General features: G+C 39.2%; 1 protein-coding gene across 6 annotated transcripts in view; it reads left to right on the forward strand.

Annotated features, from left to right (window-relative positions):
- LOC111565535 (RNA-binding Raly-like protein) overlaps positions 1–15,097 on the forward strand; it is a 46,503-nt gene that overhangs the window by 20,121 nt on the left and 11,285 nt on the right. Inside the window, exon 1 of one of the 6 annotated variants that reach the window (XM_023265651.3) lies at positions 7,177–7,337. The exons of the other annotated variants lie outside the window; for them this stretch is intronic. Coding sequence (XP_023121419.2) covers positions 7,301–7,337 — 37 coding nt within the window. The 5' untranslated portion in view covers positions 7,177–7,300. Of the gene's footprint in view, positions 1–7,176; positions 7,338–15,097 lie in introns of those variants that run through there. 6 annotated transcript variants of the gene reach the window in all.

Below are 15,097 nucleotides of genomic sequence, written 5' to 3' on the forward strand. Positions count from 1 at the left end.
AACCCTTTATTATTCATAGGGTTTGGTTGTCTCTGGCAGAGGCAATATTTCAGGGTTGCTTAGGCCATCTCCCAGCTAATCCAAAAATGAGCAAAGTGGAGCACAAGTGGAGCTGAGCTGACAATAGACTGTCCTGTGATGATACCCACCTGTCACTCAAAGTGATTACATGCTTAATTGTGCATACTTTAAAGCCCTTACAAAATTGAAATGGGTGAGTTCTGCAAAAATTCACTGCCCGTACATTTGTCATAAATGGAGGAGGTAGTTACAGAGACCATAACATGTTTTGTCCGAGGCTGTGCATGTGCTTATTTCTGCTGTAAAGCTACACATTTTAACATGGAGATCGGTGGAGAGTTGACTACAAGTGGCTATTTGAGAAGCTGCAGGTTTTGGCTCTTCTGGATTGGTTTCATTTTTTAGCCACAAAAGTTGCTGCTTGGCCATGTAATGGCCAGACCTTATGTCCTTAAGTACCCTTTGAAGGAATAATTTAACACTTAAGGAAAATCTTTCCAAGAGAACCACATCTGTCCTCTAAGTTCAGAGCTGGAGTCAGGAGGCTATTAGCTTAACTTAACATCAAGCCTGGCTAGCATGTTTCAGAAAATATAGTCAGAAACATGCCAACTGCACCTCGCCAGCCCACCAATGTTGTGTTCTGTTTCTATCTTGCTCAGTAGCAGCTATGAAGTTACCAGGCAAACACCTTTTTTTTACATTGAGGTCTGTTTGTCAGTAGGGTTGCCACCTTTCAGAAATGAAAATAAAGGATGCCTACCACGGCTCCTCGGGGCCACGGTTCAGTAAAGTTGGAAAGATATTCACAGATTCGGACTGAAGCACCTGCCCCTTTGTCCCTTGATGCCCAAAGTGCCCTTTTGTGAAAGCTGTTTTTTTAATTTTATTTGATTTTATTTAATTTTGTTTTTTTTAATTTGTAACTGTGTGTGTGTGTAGAAGTATTTGAAGCCCAAAATAATAAATTAATTAAAAAAATAAAAATAATCATAATTCAGATTCTACCATTGGTCGGTCACATGTTCCACGTAGACGTCCTTCACTGTCCTGACGTGTCCAGACGCCCTGTAGCTCAGCGCTAGCTAGCGCCGCTGGTCTAGAAACCGGAGACGCGAGGGAGGACATCAACAACTGATGGTCCTGATGGTGAGGACGTTTTGCAGCGGTAGTCGTTTGTGCACGGTGTGTTTTTGCAAGATGACTGACTAAGTGAAGTGAGCATCCTGTATGTGTCTGACTCTGCACACACCTCTCATCAGTTATAGCCGCTAGTTAACCACAAAGTGACAAAGTCTGTCAGGATTCTTTGTTGAATTGTGATTTTCTGAACCTCTCATTTAAAGATATCAGTACTTGTTTATAACATTTGTATATATAGACAAATTAAATATAATATGCATAAATATAAAATATATAACTTTTGTACCTTTGCTGTCTTGCGCAAAGTGGATAGTCAAACTGAATCAAAGCACAGATACATTTAAATACATGATTTCTGTATCATTTAGTTTGGGTTTTTTTTTTTTTTAACTTTATTATTAGCACTATGAATAATAAAGGGCAGATTATGAATCAGCGCCACGGAGCAAATCTGTGGCTGTAAAGTATATGTCTGGAAAAGGTATGAAATTTAAAAACAATACTTGCCACATCAGGATTTGAACCACAGACCTTCCAATCAGCAGTCCAGAGACTTAACCATTGCATCACTGTTTCCATGTTATGCTCTCAATGAATATGGGTTGGTACAATTCAGCCAGTTAAACTGTAAGGCATGCTTCTGTATGGTGTTTCAAATTCGTGTTCCATGTGCCCCCTTTTAACTTTGAGCACCTGCCCCTCCAAAGGCCTCTGCACGGCCCTGGACACCAATGTTATTCCTGCAGCTTGAAAGACAGCTACTTTTGATAATACTGGCCTTGTAGCACATTGTCTACCGTACAACGATGGGAAAGAGGCATCGTTTATGTTTTGACAACCTATATCTAACGAGTTATTTATGCCAGAAATCCGAATGTGTGAATATCTTTCCAACTTTACTGAACCCGGGGCCACTACCACCCAAGGAGTGGTATGTTTAATTATGAAAAAAGTACTGAGCCATACTTAATGCTTCAAGTGCTTTATTAACATGAAACTAAGAATTTGTATTGTTTTATTATCACAGGTTCTGTCTGAAAAGAAGTGGCATCATTTTAAACAGTGAAACCATACTAAAAAAAATGTAATGAGCAACCAGTGTGCAACACTGTATTCTGCAACAACAGACAACTGAATGCAGAATACTGGACAAAGAAATTCTGTACAGATTTTCTTTTTTTTTTAATCAAAATCTAAATCTTATCTTAACACAATGAATGTATTAACTTATTTATGTGTGTATGCATGTATGCGGCAAAGGAACATAAAATGTTAATACGTGAGCTTTTAGAGGGGGAATCAGATTTTCAACTTTAAACTGAGCCTGGCTAACCTTTTTTTCTAGCCTTAATGCTAAGCTAACTTGCCTGGCTTCTAAATATACAAAGGTAAAAGGAAAAAGTGGTATCAATCTCTTTAAAAATGCATTTAAGTCTTCAGTCCACTGGAAATTAATGTTTGAGGTTTAAATGGCCACAGACTGGAGTTACAAGCGATAAAAACTTTTAATTGTTCAAGCTGTTCATTCATAGTTAGTGGCACAAAAAAACCCATACTCATAAATACCACAGTGTTTTATGTTGCCACAACACAGAAATATCCACACCGCTGTCAGCACAAATTCACATGTCCTGTCTGCATCCACTTAAAGAGGCTCCTCTCATCATTACGCATGCTGACAAACCACAACACACTGAAATGCACAACAGCCACGCAGTTGTGTTCCACCTCAGAAAAGTGAAGTTATGGTGAAAGGCTGAGAAGATCTCAAGTGGACGTGTTTTTATACAGCAAACAGAGAGAAATATTTGGTTGCCTCGTGTTGCACACTGTAGCTCCACTGGCTGCGTCCTGTAATCACGAACATCTGTGGACATACAAAATAAATCCATTGAATTAACAGTGCACCAGAAGCATCAGAGATATACTGTCAGTGCCTACAGTAATGTCTCCCGCTGGTCTGGAAATCTCTCTTCTGCCTTTTTTCTGCTGCGCTTGTGAAATTTAACCCTTAACACCTCATCTTTTAAACATGAACTTTATATTTGATTAGGCTCCTGAACTATATTGCCAGAGGTGTGTGCAGCCTGTACAACATCTGAATTCTTTATATTTTCTTCAGCACTCGCTGCGTTTATTAAATTACACTCTGTGAAGAGTGACAGGAGAAGTAGCTGTGTGAGAGTATATGATATGTGGCAGGTCACAAGGTCAGAATCAAACCTGAATATAGCAGCTCGGGCTCAGGTACGACAACGCACCATGCTTGAGTAGATTTAATAGCCATGAGATACTGAAGTGCAGCAATTGGTTTAGTCAGTTTAATTTCTTTGGACATGACTGGATAACTGACACAATGACTTAAAGTAGTGCATGCAAATAAAAGTGGTATTCAATCACGCCGGTGGTTGGCCTAAGGCAGCAGCTACCAGTACTTAGGTCCTGATGAAGATGTCTGCTGGTGATGACGAGCGCAGGGGAGGGTTTCATTTCTGTTTTACCAACAGCATTCCGCCTTCAAATTTCTGCTTCTGTGAATAAAATCTGGACATAGATGTATTGATATTTCCACATTCTTTTTTGTAATCAGTGCTTGTGCAATCATATCTGCTTGATTTCAGTGTTTTAGGGCTTTCATGTGTGACTGCTGTCTGGTAGTGTGTGAGCGCCTCTCTGTGGTTCAAATACAAACTGCAGAACCTCATTGAAGCAATTTGAAAGTCTTTGTGATGGTAAATTATGGTGGTAAATTTTATATGAAACCTTGTATTTTAGTCTAAAAGTTACCCTGTGTACCTTTGAATATCAGCTGGAATTTATACAAAGCAGTTTTTCACTCTCTTTCTCACACATTCATACATTTCCCATCTGCATGAACACTAGATGGTGCTGAGAGAATAGCACTGAGACAAAAATCAGGACGCCTTATACTGTCCCTCGGCATTGCAGCATTCATTTGTATCCCCACTAGTCAAACAAGGAAAGCCTGCATGCAAAATATCCAGCCACATTTCTCCAGTTATGAATAACGATCTACCATAAGTCGTGCCATTATTTAGTAAGTGACCTTGCATTATATGTAGCAGTAATAAATAACTTGTGAAAATGAGCCCGCTTCTACTGCCACGCATGGCAGTGGTTAAGGTGAAGATAGTATTTTTAAATTAGCCTCAAGATGTGTTCTTGAACAAAACCCGAGTGCACAAGCCTGTAGAAAATGTTTTAGTTTTCTATTACAGCATTTTCACTCTTTATATCAAATAATTACAGATGTATTTTTAATATTTCTCAGAAGATATCACAGTGAGACAGTAGTTGAGGACATTGGTGTTTGATGCCAGTGATTAACCTTGAAGCCATGACTCCATCATACTCAGAGCTTGTAGTTTCTTTCTTCTAGTGTCTTTTCTTATATAGAACAAAGAAGCTGGGGGACTATTAAGATGTCTGTCTGTGCGCGAGACAGCTGCAAACCCCATGTCATTATAATTAGATATTACAATTACAGCGCTTCATCTTCAACCCAGCCCTAATGCTGCAACAGCTGGGGAATCAGTAGACTGCTTCACTCTGCTGTTTAAATCAGTCTCCTTAGTCAATGGCCCATCCACTTTAAATGAAATTTAAAAACCAAGAGATGAATGAGACAGCGACAACAGGAATCTGATTCACACGAGTGAGTGAATCAAAGAGCGCTGTTTGACTAGTGAGATCAAAGGGAAATTTTCCGCACATTTAAAAGACAGAAACAAGCAAAATGCATTTTTCTAAGATGAACCTTAAATATCAGAGGAGTCATTCACTTATGACTGTCTTTTATCCCCTTAATTTGCTACAAAGGTTTGTGAAATGCACCAGAATTGAAGAAGCTACGTTAGCAGTAAGTACATATATAATTTAATGAATGAGAAATCATGGCTTTTTATGTATTTATTTATTCACTTTACTCTCTTTATGAATGTGTTTTGGCCCAAAACATCACGCCAATAAACTGTCATCGAACCGAGCAAGGGGTATAAAGAAAAGCTGCTCATGTCATAATGAAGCAGGGGAAAAACAGATAGTGTTTAATACAGTAGATATATGTAATGTAAACACAATATCCCTCTTCAGCAACTGAATAGACATTCAGAATAACAGAGTCAGGATAAAAACTACATACAGACGAAATAGACCATGTGCATGTGAATAAATGCACGTCGGTCTGTGTGTTTGCTCTACTTGAGTGGGTCTGTGTTGACATAAAGGGGAAAAAAATTTACAGCCCACACCTTTATATTTGATTCTGTCTTTTTGCCTTCAGCTCATTTTTGGGACAAATAGACATTTTCAACAGCAAGCAACAGACTGACAAAGTTAGCGACTGGCTGATCAGCATGGTGGAGTCTCAGGAGTTAGTGGATAAAAACACAATGGGAATATTGCTCTTGGTTTGTTGTATTTCTGCCTACACAACAGTTTTCTGACATTTTAGAAAAATAACCTTTGTAAGCATACTTATGTATATAGACTGTTTATGTTGCTTTTCATGCATGCAGCTTAGATACAACCAGGGCTTGAATTTTTTGTCATTTATAAAAATATTACAATAGAAATGAATACATAGTTAGTAGATTAGTTTTGATAATTAACAAACACTTTTGATAAGCTGTTCATTTTTTTTAGTCAGATGCAATTTGCCTATTTTCCAGTTAGGACCTTCTGCCAAACAAAACAGCAACACAGAAGAGCATCATTGTGGGCTCTTTCAGAAAATGAATGGATGAATGAACCCCTTGTAGTGAAAATATGATACTTTTTAACCTTGTTAACATGTCAGTATGTTTTGATGAATAGTTTTTTTTTTCAAGTGTGTGTGTGCGTGTGCGTGTGTGTGTGTGTGTGTGTGTGTGTGTGTGTGTGTGTGTGTGTGTGTGTGTGTGTGTGTGTGTGTGTGTGTGTGTGTGTGTGTGTGTGTGTTTGAAAAGAGAATGAGGGGCCAGAGGAAGGACCCCAGTACTCGGTTGTACGTTGACAAAATCAATGTCAATATGTAAATGAGAATCGCTCCCCTAAACTCCTTCAATTCTAGTGTGGATTATTTTTTATTTTTCTTTCCCCCCTACAAATGTATTTTATACAAACTGGAATATACTGGAAGACACATCATGAGGAAATGCACAGTCAACAGCATGGCTGAATATTTTCATCATGAAACTGCAGTGCACTGATGACAGTCTCAAAAACACAAATTCAGATTTGCAGGGTTTCATATGTAACAAATCTAAAGAATCAACTATGTCAGACTTGCAGAGTGGGACTTTCTGTATTCTTATTCTTCTTCAGAATCAGTTTCCAGTTTGAACATGTATGGCTGAATTACTCCAACATTAAAATTTACTGTTGTGTATCACAGATTGCTTATGCAGTGCAGGAACAGAGTCGTAGGTGAGCTGGTGTGCTTGAGCTACAGTGAGTGTGGAGGGGGAGGTGGAGATTTGCACATTGTAGTTACAGAGTTTTATTTAAGGCATTTTGAGGCAGGAATGGAATGTTTTCATGGGGGCAAGAAAATTCTAATTATGTATCGCTAATACACAGATATAAGTTTTTAGGGATTCAGTCAATGACCAGTGTGTTAATTTCAGCTACATTTTATATTAAGATTTCACTACTTTAAATTCGCAAGAAAGATGTTTGAAAGATCCCACATTACTTCACCAAAATTTTGACAAATCTATATTAATAGGTGGCTGGACGAATTAATTATGAAACAGTCCACGTAGTTCGGTCCAAATTTTGTGAGGGGGTTCGGGGTCTCTTATGATCAGCAACCTGGTAGCACACATTTTGTTTTAATGGGGAGTAGGTCTTTTTTTTCTGCCGCAGATAAAGAAAACATAATTACTTTTGTCTTGTAGTTCTCAGCAGCTGAACCGTGTGACATAGAGGTAAAAGGAGGATTTTATTTTGGTTCAACCTCTGTTCTTGCTCTCAGAGCTGAGCGGAGTGTTGGAGTCGGCACTCCCCCTGGGTTGGTGCTGAATGGTACGGTCCGGAGCGGCTCGCTGTGGAGTTGCGGGTCTCCGACAGTCTGGATCCAGGAGACTCCAGCGGCAGAACCGCCCCGGACCCAACAGCAGATTTATCTCCCACCATGACCATGTTTAAAGGCAGGCGCCGCAACCAGAGATGTGAGTATGGATTACCGACAGATGAGTTAGTGTCGCTGAAGTTCATGTTGTCAGGGTCGACCCTTGTCTTCCTTATAATAATAATAATGATAATAATATTAATATAGTAGGTCTAGTGAGGCTCACGGTGGAGTAAACAGAACTATGACTGATTAAAAATTGACTAGCTCAGACGCTTCTAGTGTTCTTAAAATTGAACAGATAGAGACAGTTTACTGAGAAACTTCATAATTGTTCATGTGTGAATCTAAATCTCTGGATTGAAGTTTGTGTCCGCTGCACTCTTTTGCCTCAACATGTTATCATGTAAATGTGTATTTTGTAATAAACTTTATTTAATTTGCAATGCATTGTGAGCGTTTGCACTGCAGCTTTAATCCTACATGACAACTTGATTATAGACAGTGATGCAAATAAGAGCTGCAACAATTAACTATTAGTCAGCTATTCAATTAATCGGCAACCGTTATGAAAATCGATCAATTAGTTTGAGTATTTTTAAAAAAAAAAAAATCACATTTCCGCCTCGTTAAAATGACCTCCTCTATGACAATAAACAGAATATTTCTTAGGTTGTGGACAAAACAAGACATTTGAGGATGTTATTTTGTGCATTGGGGGAAAAAATATCATTATTTGACATTTTGTAGGCCAAACAATCATTCAGTCAACTGAGAAAATAATCTACTGATTACTTTGCAATAATAAAAGCAATCCTTAGCTGCAGCCCTCCGTTGAAGTTTGCTCAGCATGTTTCAGCTTTTTAACATGTAATGTGCATTTTCCAATAGAGCTTATTTTGCATTGTGCACTCATACACTGTAGTTTTAATCATGCATGACAAATTGATTATAGGCAATGATATCAATCATAAAAGATAATCATTGTTATGGCCAGGCTAATGGTAATTTAACCAGTTCAGACAACATACTTTCCTGCCTTTTTTCCCCTGAACTGTGTGCATAACTAACATTTAATTTAATCTATTAGCTGACTGCAGTCTAACAAATTAGAATGTGGTTGTCTTGTGCATAAAAGTGTGTGTTCGGCGAGTGCTGCTTAGGTGCCTTTGAGCAAGGTGTCTTTACTGTTCAGTAGTTGCACCTGGCTGCTCCAGGTGTGTGCATAAGAGGTGAAATGCTGAAGAACATATTTTTGCTTGTGCGATAAGTCTGTGTGTAAATGAATAACTCCAAATATTAATGAATATGTACTGATATATAATCAGCATCAGTTATTCATGAAATGGGTGTGTTGTGCATTTGAAGGTCTTTTAATAATATTCATTGAAATGCAGTTATTTTTACTGTTAATATGCCTTTCTCACAGCAGACATGTTTACTTGCCATAGTAGCATTAGTAGCATAATAACATTGTGGGTGGCTGTGTGTATCTAAGTTTGCAGGACAAAGAAAATAAAGCAGCTAAATGTCATGCAAGCATCATTCATTTTATTATTTACACTTATGTGTTTCTCACTGCCGCATGTGGAAATGTCTTCAGTAAAAACACACAGAAAGTTTATTTATTAATCAAGTAACTGCTCCAATAAATGTTGAAACACTATAAAAGATATGGTAATGACAACTACCTGAAGATAGATGACATTTTTAATTTCTTTGCATTCAGTGTGCTATTGAATAAGACAATTGTGTGCAGCAAATGTGAATGTGACGAATGTTTCTTTACTTTAATAACATCAGATCCCTTAAAACAAAACAATAAATTAATAGTGCATGTGATACTCTGTCACTCTGTATGTCTACAGATTTTTTTTTACTTCCCCTCTTTTCTATAGTCATTAAAAGTCCCGAAACACAGACGTGTATCAATAACAGCATGATAAAAAAAAGTTTCTGAGTTTCTGTGATGTATTTTGGGTGTAACTCCCCATCATGTATATAGCTGTATGTCTCCACACTGTCTACAGGATGGAAGTAGCCATGTTTTGCAGTAGATGTACATCTAGTTTCAAGCAGGTGGCAGCTGCCAGTTTGTTTCCCAGCTGGTTGCACAGATTAATGAGCATGTGGTTAGGTGAAAGTGATGGACCAGCTCCAGGGTTTAAAATGTTTCAAAGTGTTGCACTTTAAAGCCATGTAGTTACATCATAAGAAAAGATGCCAAAATGCAAAAAGGAAGAAAGTGCATTAACCGCTCAGGCGAGATGAAAGACTAAATTATCTTTACCTCAGGCAACGGAAATTATGATTTTATGCAAAAATCAACACGCACCAACCAGGGGCATCAAAATTTCACCTTCTGTGCTGCTAGTTTGTGTCTTCAACTATAAGAACATTTACCTGCTAATAGTTGTATTTCCAGCACGATATATTGAAACCAATCAACCTGGTGATTTAGCAGTGTCATGTCACATTTTTCTTAATGAACCATAGCTCAGCAGGTCTTATGAAAATAACTTTATTAGATGCTCAGGAACTTGAAGACAGGCTGCCAAATGTATGCACTGCCAAGTAACCATTTTCCTTAAGAGGGTGAATGAGTGAAGTACAAGGAATTCATTAAGGAAGGACGTTCTATGGAGCAATTAATCCACATGTCCCCATAACAAACTGTTAAAGGCCCAAGGTCTTGGTCCTGATTGGAATCAGTATGGACATTATGTACTTTAGATGAAGGCATGCCTGCAAGCTTGGAAGGTTATAGTCTGCTCCCTTGTGAGTATGGTAAACAGTTTTAACATTAAAGTTGACAGGATCCACATCCAGTATATCTGCAGTTCATGTATTACTAGTTAAAACAGTAGCTTAACTGTAGTGTAATTACATCTAAGATTTGTTGAATTACATTCTTGCTGGCTATAATCAGCTATTCAGACTCTTGTTAAAGACCCCCACCAATGACAATCTTTTTTTTAATTTTTTTTTTACCCCATTTATATGTCCATATGAGCATAATAAGTAGTCAACACCATGGCTGCACATTTCTGACTTGAAGCTGCCTTCTCAAAAACACAGATTCAGACTTTCAGGGTTTCATACGTAGCAGTCCTAAAAAAAACACTTAAGCTTCCAGCTTCCAGCTTTCTGTGTCATTGTCATCCTTTAGAATCAGTTTCCAGTCTTTTGATTTTTTACAGGTTCACTCAAATAAAGACAGACTTGTTAACATGGGACTGACTAATTAAATCTAAAATAGATCTGTCTGTGAGCAACAGTGAGGGAAAGTCTGAAAGGTTTTTAGAGGCTGCAATATTAATTTTCACATCTATATTAGAGTATGACACATCTTATCCAACGAGATATCATGAGCCTGAGTGATGAGTTAGCAGAACTGCTGAACTCCACCATATTAAGACACCGTGGCTTCACAGGTCTGCACTGCATTCAGATTTTATGCTGATGTAATGCGTTCTGTTCATTTTAAAAGAGCTGAATGTTGTGGTGAATTTTTTGTGTAGTTGTTTTTTAGTATGAAAAAAAGTCTTAGTTTACCCAGAATTCATGGCACATTAGTCCTTCTTAAGATATTGTAGAGGTTGACAGGTTTATGCCACAGATGAATTTAGAAATGTATCTGGTTATTAGTTTGATCTAGGCCTGAATCAGAGTCAGTCTAATCTGGTGAAACTGGCTCCAGACTAGGTAAAATCCAGTGTTTTGAATTAATAAAAGCTGTAGGTTATTACAAATATATAGTTTTTGTTTGTATTAGTTCTGGGCTGCACAGTGGCGTAGTGGTTAGCACTTTCGCCTTGCAGCGAGAAGATCCCTGGTTCGCGTCCCGGCTTTCCCGGGATCTTTCTGCTTGGAGTTTGCATGTTCTCCCTGTGCATGCGTGGGTTTTCTCCGGGTACTCCGGCTTCCTCCCACAGTCCAAAAATATGCTGAGGTTAATTGATTACTCTAAATTGCCCGTAGGTGTGAATGTGTGAGTGATTGTTTGTCTTTGTATGTGGCCCTGCGACAGACTGGCGACCTGTCTAGGGTGTCCCCTGCCTTCGCCCGAGTCAGCTGGGATAGGCTCCAGCACCCCCCGCGACCCTAGTGAGGAATAAGCGGTGTATAGATAATGGATGGATGGATGTATTAGTTCTTGCATAGTCTTACCACTAACATAAAACGTATTATACTCTACCAATAATGACAGTCTATATACCAATACAGATACATTGTGAATAAGTATGATCACAGTGTGACCTGTTGCGTTTTATGTCAATCTGCATTCTAACTTGTAAGAATGAAAATTCAATATAACGTGAACCAGAGGTCATCATGCCCACATGCACTTCCACTTAACTACATGTAAATAGGCTCAGACACGCATTCAACAGTGTCATCTTTTTCAGCCTGTCAGTCAGGGTGACTGTTTGAGGAAACTCACTCTCTGGTGTAATAAAAAGAGGAAGCCGCCTCTGCCCTTGAGCCCAGGTCGTAGATTATTCCGCTCTTCTGTCAGATTTACAGGATGCGAGAACACAGCGTAGATTGAATCTGCGACTGCTGTCATGTAGGATGTCTCTTAGTCACACATTTGTATTCATACAGGTGCCTGGTTGATCTGTTAATCAAATATAGCTCACCTGCTCTCTGCATGTGTGCAACCACAGGGATGGAGTTTCTTCTGTGCCAGGAATGATCCTTTGCCTGCCAAAAGATTATGCTTAGGCATTAGTTGAGGGAGGAAATGTATTCTCCCATTCTTTTCTCCGACCTTTCACTTGCCTCCTCTGTTGTAATTGTTTCGTAATAGCACAGAGAGCACGGATCCCATTGCACAGTCTGTCTGAGCCACAGATGAAAAAAGACAGTGCTACAATGCCCAATTGTTTTGTCTCTTCAAATGTATTGTTACATATCAAAGTAACCTTGCTCAAGAGGAAGATTGCTCATACACAATGATTTACCTTGTGCTTGGCTAAATTGCAGCAGCACATGGGCTACACACCTATTTCACAGTTTTCCTTTTTAAACCAGGCTCATCCAAGTGGACTTTATCAGATGTATGTGTGTGTGCTGTGACTCTCATTGTCTGACAAAGAGCTTAAGGGCACGCTGAGCTGAGGGGTCTATATCTAACTAAAATAGAAATGCATTCATGCAGTCACACACCAATGCACCCAGGTAATTCAGCACAGCTTCATTAATATGAATGAATCCAAAGTGTGTCAGAAGGCCCCGAGGTGGTGATGATTGTTTTCTTGAAGGATTCCATGTGGATGGATAATAGTGTTACTGAACTCAGCCCCTTCCTTCCCATGGGCAATGCTCAGTTAAAATGAGGTCTTGTACAGCCTGCAATTGGTGCATTCGTCCTGTACATAGATGAGGAGAGAAGGTGTGAAAACACCACTTTGACCTCAGAGGACACGGCTTACAAAATATACCGTGCAAGAATAGCACTGACAAAATTGTGAGTGTGTGTCATATTGTGCATCTTAGCTCAGTTAGAAGGAAAAGGAAGGAAAGAAGAGGGAAAGGTTCTGCTGAGGGCCAAGAGATAAGACTGAAACTAATATCACATGTTGGCAAATAAACTCTTTTAAAATCTCATCTCAAGCACCATTTTCTCTGAGAACACAGTCTTTTTGCAAAACTTTTACAACCATCCTTTTACGAATATTAATATCAAAAATATATTCACGTTAGAATCATAAAGTTTTACTTACTTACCAATCGTTATCTGCAGTTCTAATCAATAATTTTATATTAGTAATACATCTAGTGTCTCAGTGTAGTGTGAAAAAGCTGGCTTGTAGTCATCTCTGTGTATCAGTTACATATTTAGATGTTTTCTCATTCATGTCTCAAGATGTAACTCCACACTGTTGCTTCCTCTGGAATGTGCAGATCTATGAATTCTCTGCCTTTCTGTCCACATACCTCTCCCCACTGGCTGCAGCTCAAGCACACTGGCTCACCTTTGACTCTGCTCAAACACTGTAAAACTACTCTATTGTACACAATGGCAAGTTGTAATACTGGAGTAATTCATCTGTACATGTTCGAATAGGAAACTGATTCTGAAGAAAAATGTTGATACAGAAAGTCCCACCCTGCAAGATGACAGGATTGGTTCCTTACAAAACCTTTACTTTCTCAAGCTGTGTTTTTAGATTACTTATTTTCCTCCTAATATGTCTTATATGGACATGGTAACATTGAAAAAAGCTTGATCTTCAGTCTCTTTGAAAGTACCAAGTTTGGTACTCAGCCCTAAAAGTCAGCAGCTAGAATGTGATCACAATGGAGCATTTCACAACAAAAATGCAGACACTTCCCTCTGAAGATGGTGGTGACCAAAAACAGAGCTAAGAGGAGAGTGAATAATGTATTTGAATTCCTCAGATGTTGCTGCATAGGTAGATGCTAAGATGATACTTGTTTTTATCAGGTCGGTTCATTGCTCGCTAATGATTTAGTAATGTTCCTGGCTTACATGCCCACACGGATTCACATTTTTCTGTTTTTCACAGCAGTATATTCAGCATTGTACCAGCACTGAATAAGAGTAGCCTCTCAGGAGTGCAGAGGATGACCGGTGTTTTTACAGTGTCTGGGTCCGCCTCGGTGTTATTCTGCTGCAGTCAACCTGCCCATAATAACTTCAGCATAAAGTAACTTTTTATATTCCCCCTCAATGCAATGCTGCACACCGTTTATAGTATCAATCAAGTCCTAAGTGGCTATTGCTTAGCAACACAGGCTCTATCTCCTCTATCTCTTGCCTCACCTTTTGTGAATACACACACAAACAAGTCAGTCTGCAAACACACACACTTATTCAAGCCACTTTTGTGTATGATTAGTATAATGACTGTAATTAATCAGATGCTCAGTGTGTGTCTGTCGGTGTGGAGGCTAGGGGTGTTGTGAGGTGGCAGTGTTCATTTTAGAGTGCTTTTTAGTGCCTTGCTTTCTCTTTAATGACCCTACCTAGCAGGAGACCAGAGCAGGGCACACTTTACAATACGAACCATTCCTCACGTCTTCCTGTTTGGTAATGATAATGATACAGCTGTCCCTGTGAACCCGAGAGCTACCGATACATCCCCAGTCCATTAGTCCATTAGGGAGAGCGAGGAGGGGAAGGAAGAAAGAAACCGAGAAAAAGAGAAAGGATGAGAAATCGGGGCTCCAAACATAGCACCGTGGTTAATCTACAGACAATGTGTTGGAAGATCCAGACACAGGTGCAGCTGCTGTAGTGTGTGTGTGTTTGTGTGTGTGTGTGCATGTGTGAGAGAAAAGGTGTGACAGAGGAAAACTTGTATACTGTACTGTAACATATCTTGCATTCTTTATAAGCTCGGCACAATAATATTGCAGCTGGGGACTTCATTATCATCTCTGCCCCAGAGAAACGAACAAAAAAAAAATTAAACTACGATGCTTGAGGCAAAACAAGTTGACTTCAGCTCCTGTCATGAGATTTGTTACTGCAGGATTCCCACAGCTGATGTATTATCGGTACAACTCAAGGGTTACTCATCCATCAGAAAGGGATCTCTCCTCCTTTGTTAGTGTGTGTGTGTGTGTGTGTGTGTGTGTGATGGGGGCGTTTGATTTTTGTTTGTGTTTTTGTGTATGACCTTCAGCAGCACTCAAGGCTGATTGAGCTGAGTTTTAGCTGAAGTGGCAACGACAAGCCGACAGACTAAACTCAGTGATACCAGCCGGGTTTAATGCACCAGAGTTCTTGGCAGGTAGAAGGAGCTGTCAGTCATGACTAGAGCCCTGAGGTGTGTACAGATGAGTCACAGTCATCTGCTAATGCATTTGAAGGTGATTTCTTAGTTG

The sequence above is a fragment of the Amphiprion ocellaris genome, chromosome 10 (genome assembly GCF_022539595.1).
Source record: "Amphiprion ocellaris isolate individual 3 ecotype Okinawa chromosome 10, ASM2253959v1, whole genome shotgun sequence".
In the NCBI taxonomy this organism is placed as follows: Eukaryota; Metazoa; Chordata; class Actinopteri; family Pomacentridae; genus Amphiprion; species Amphiprion ocellaris.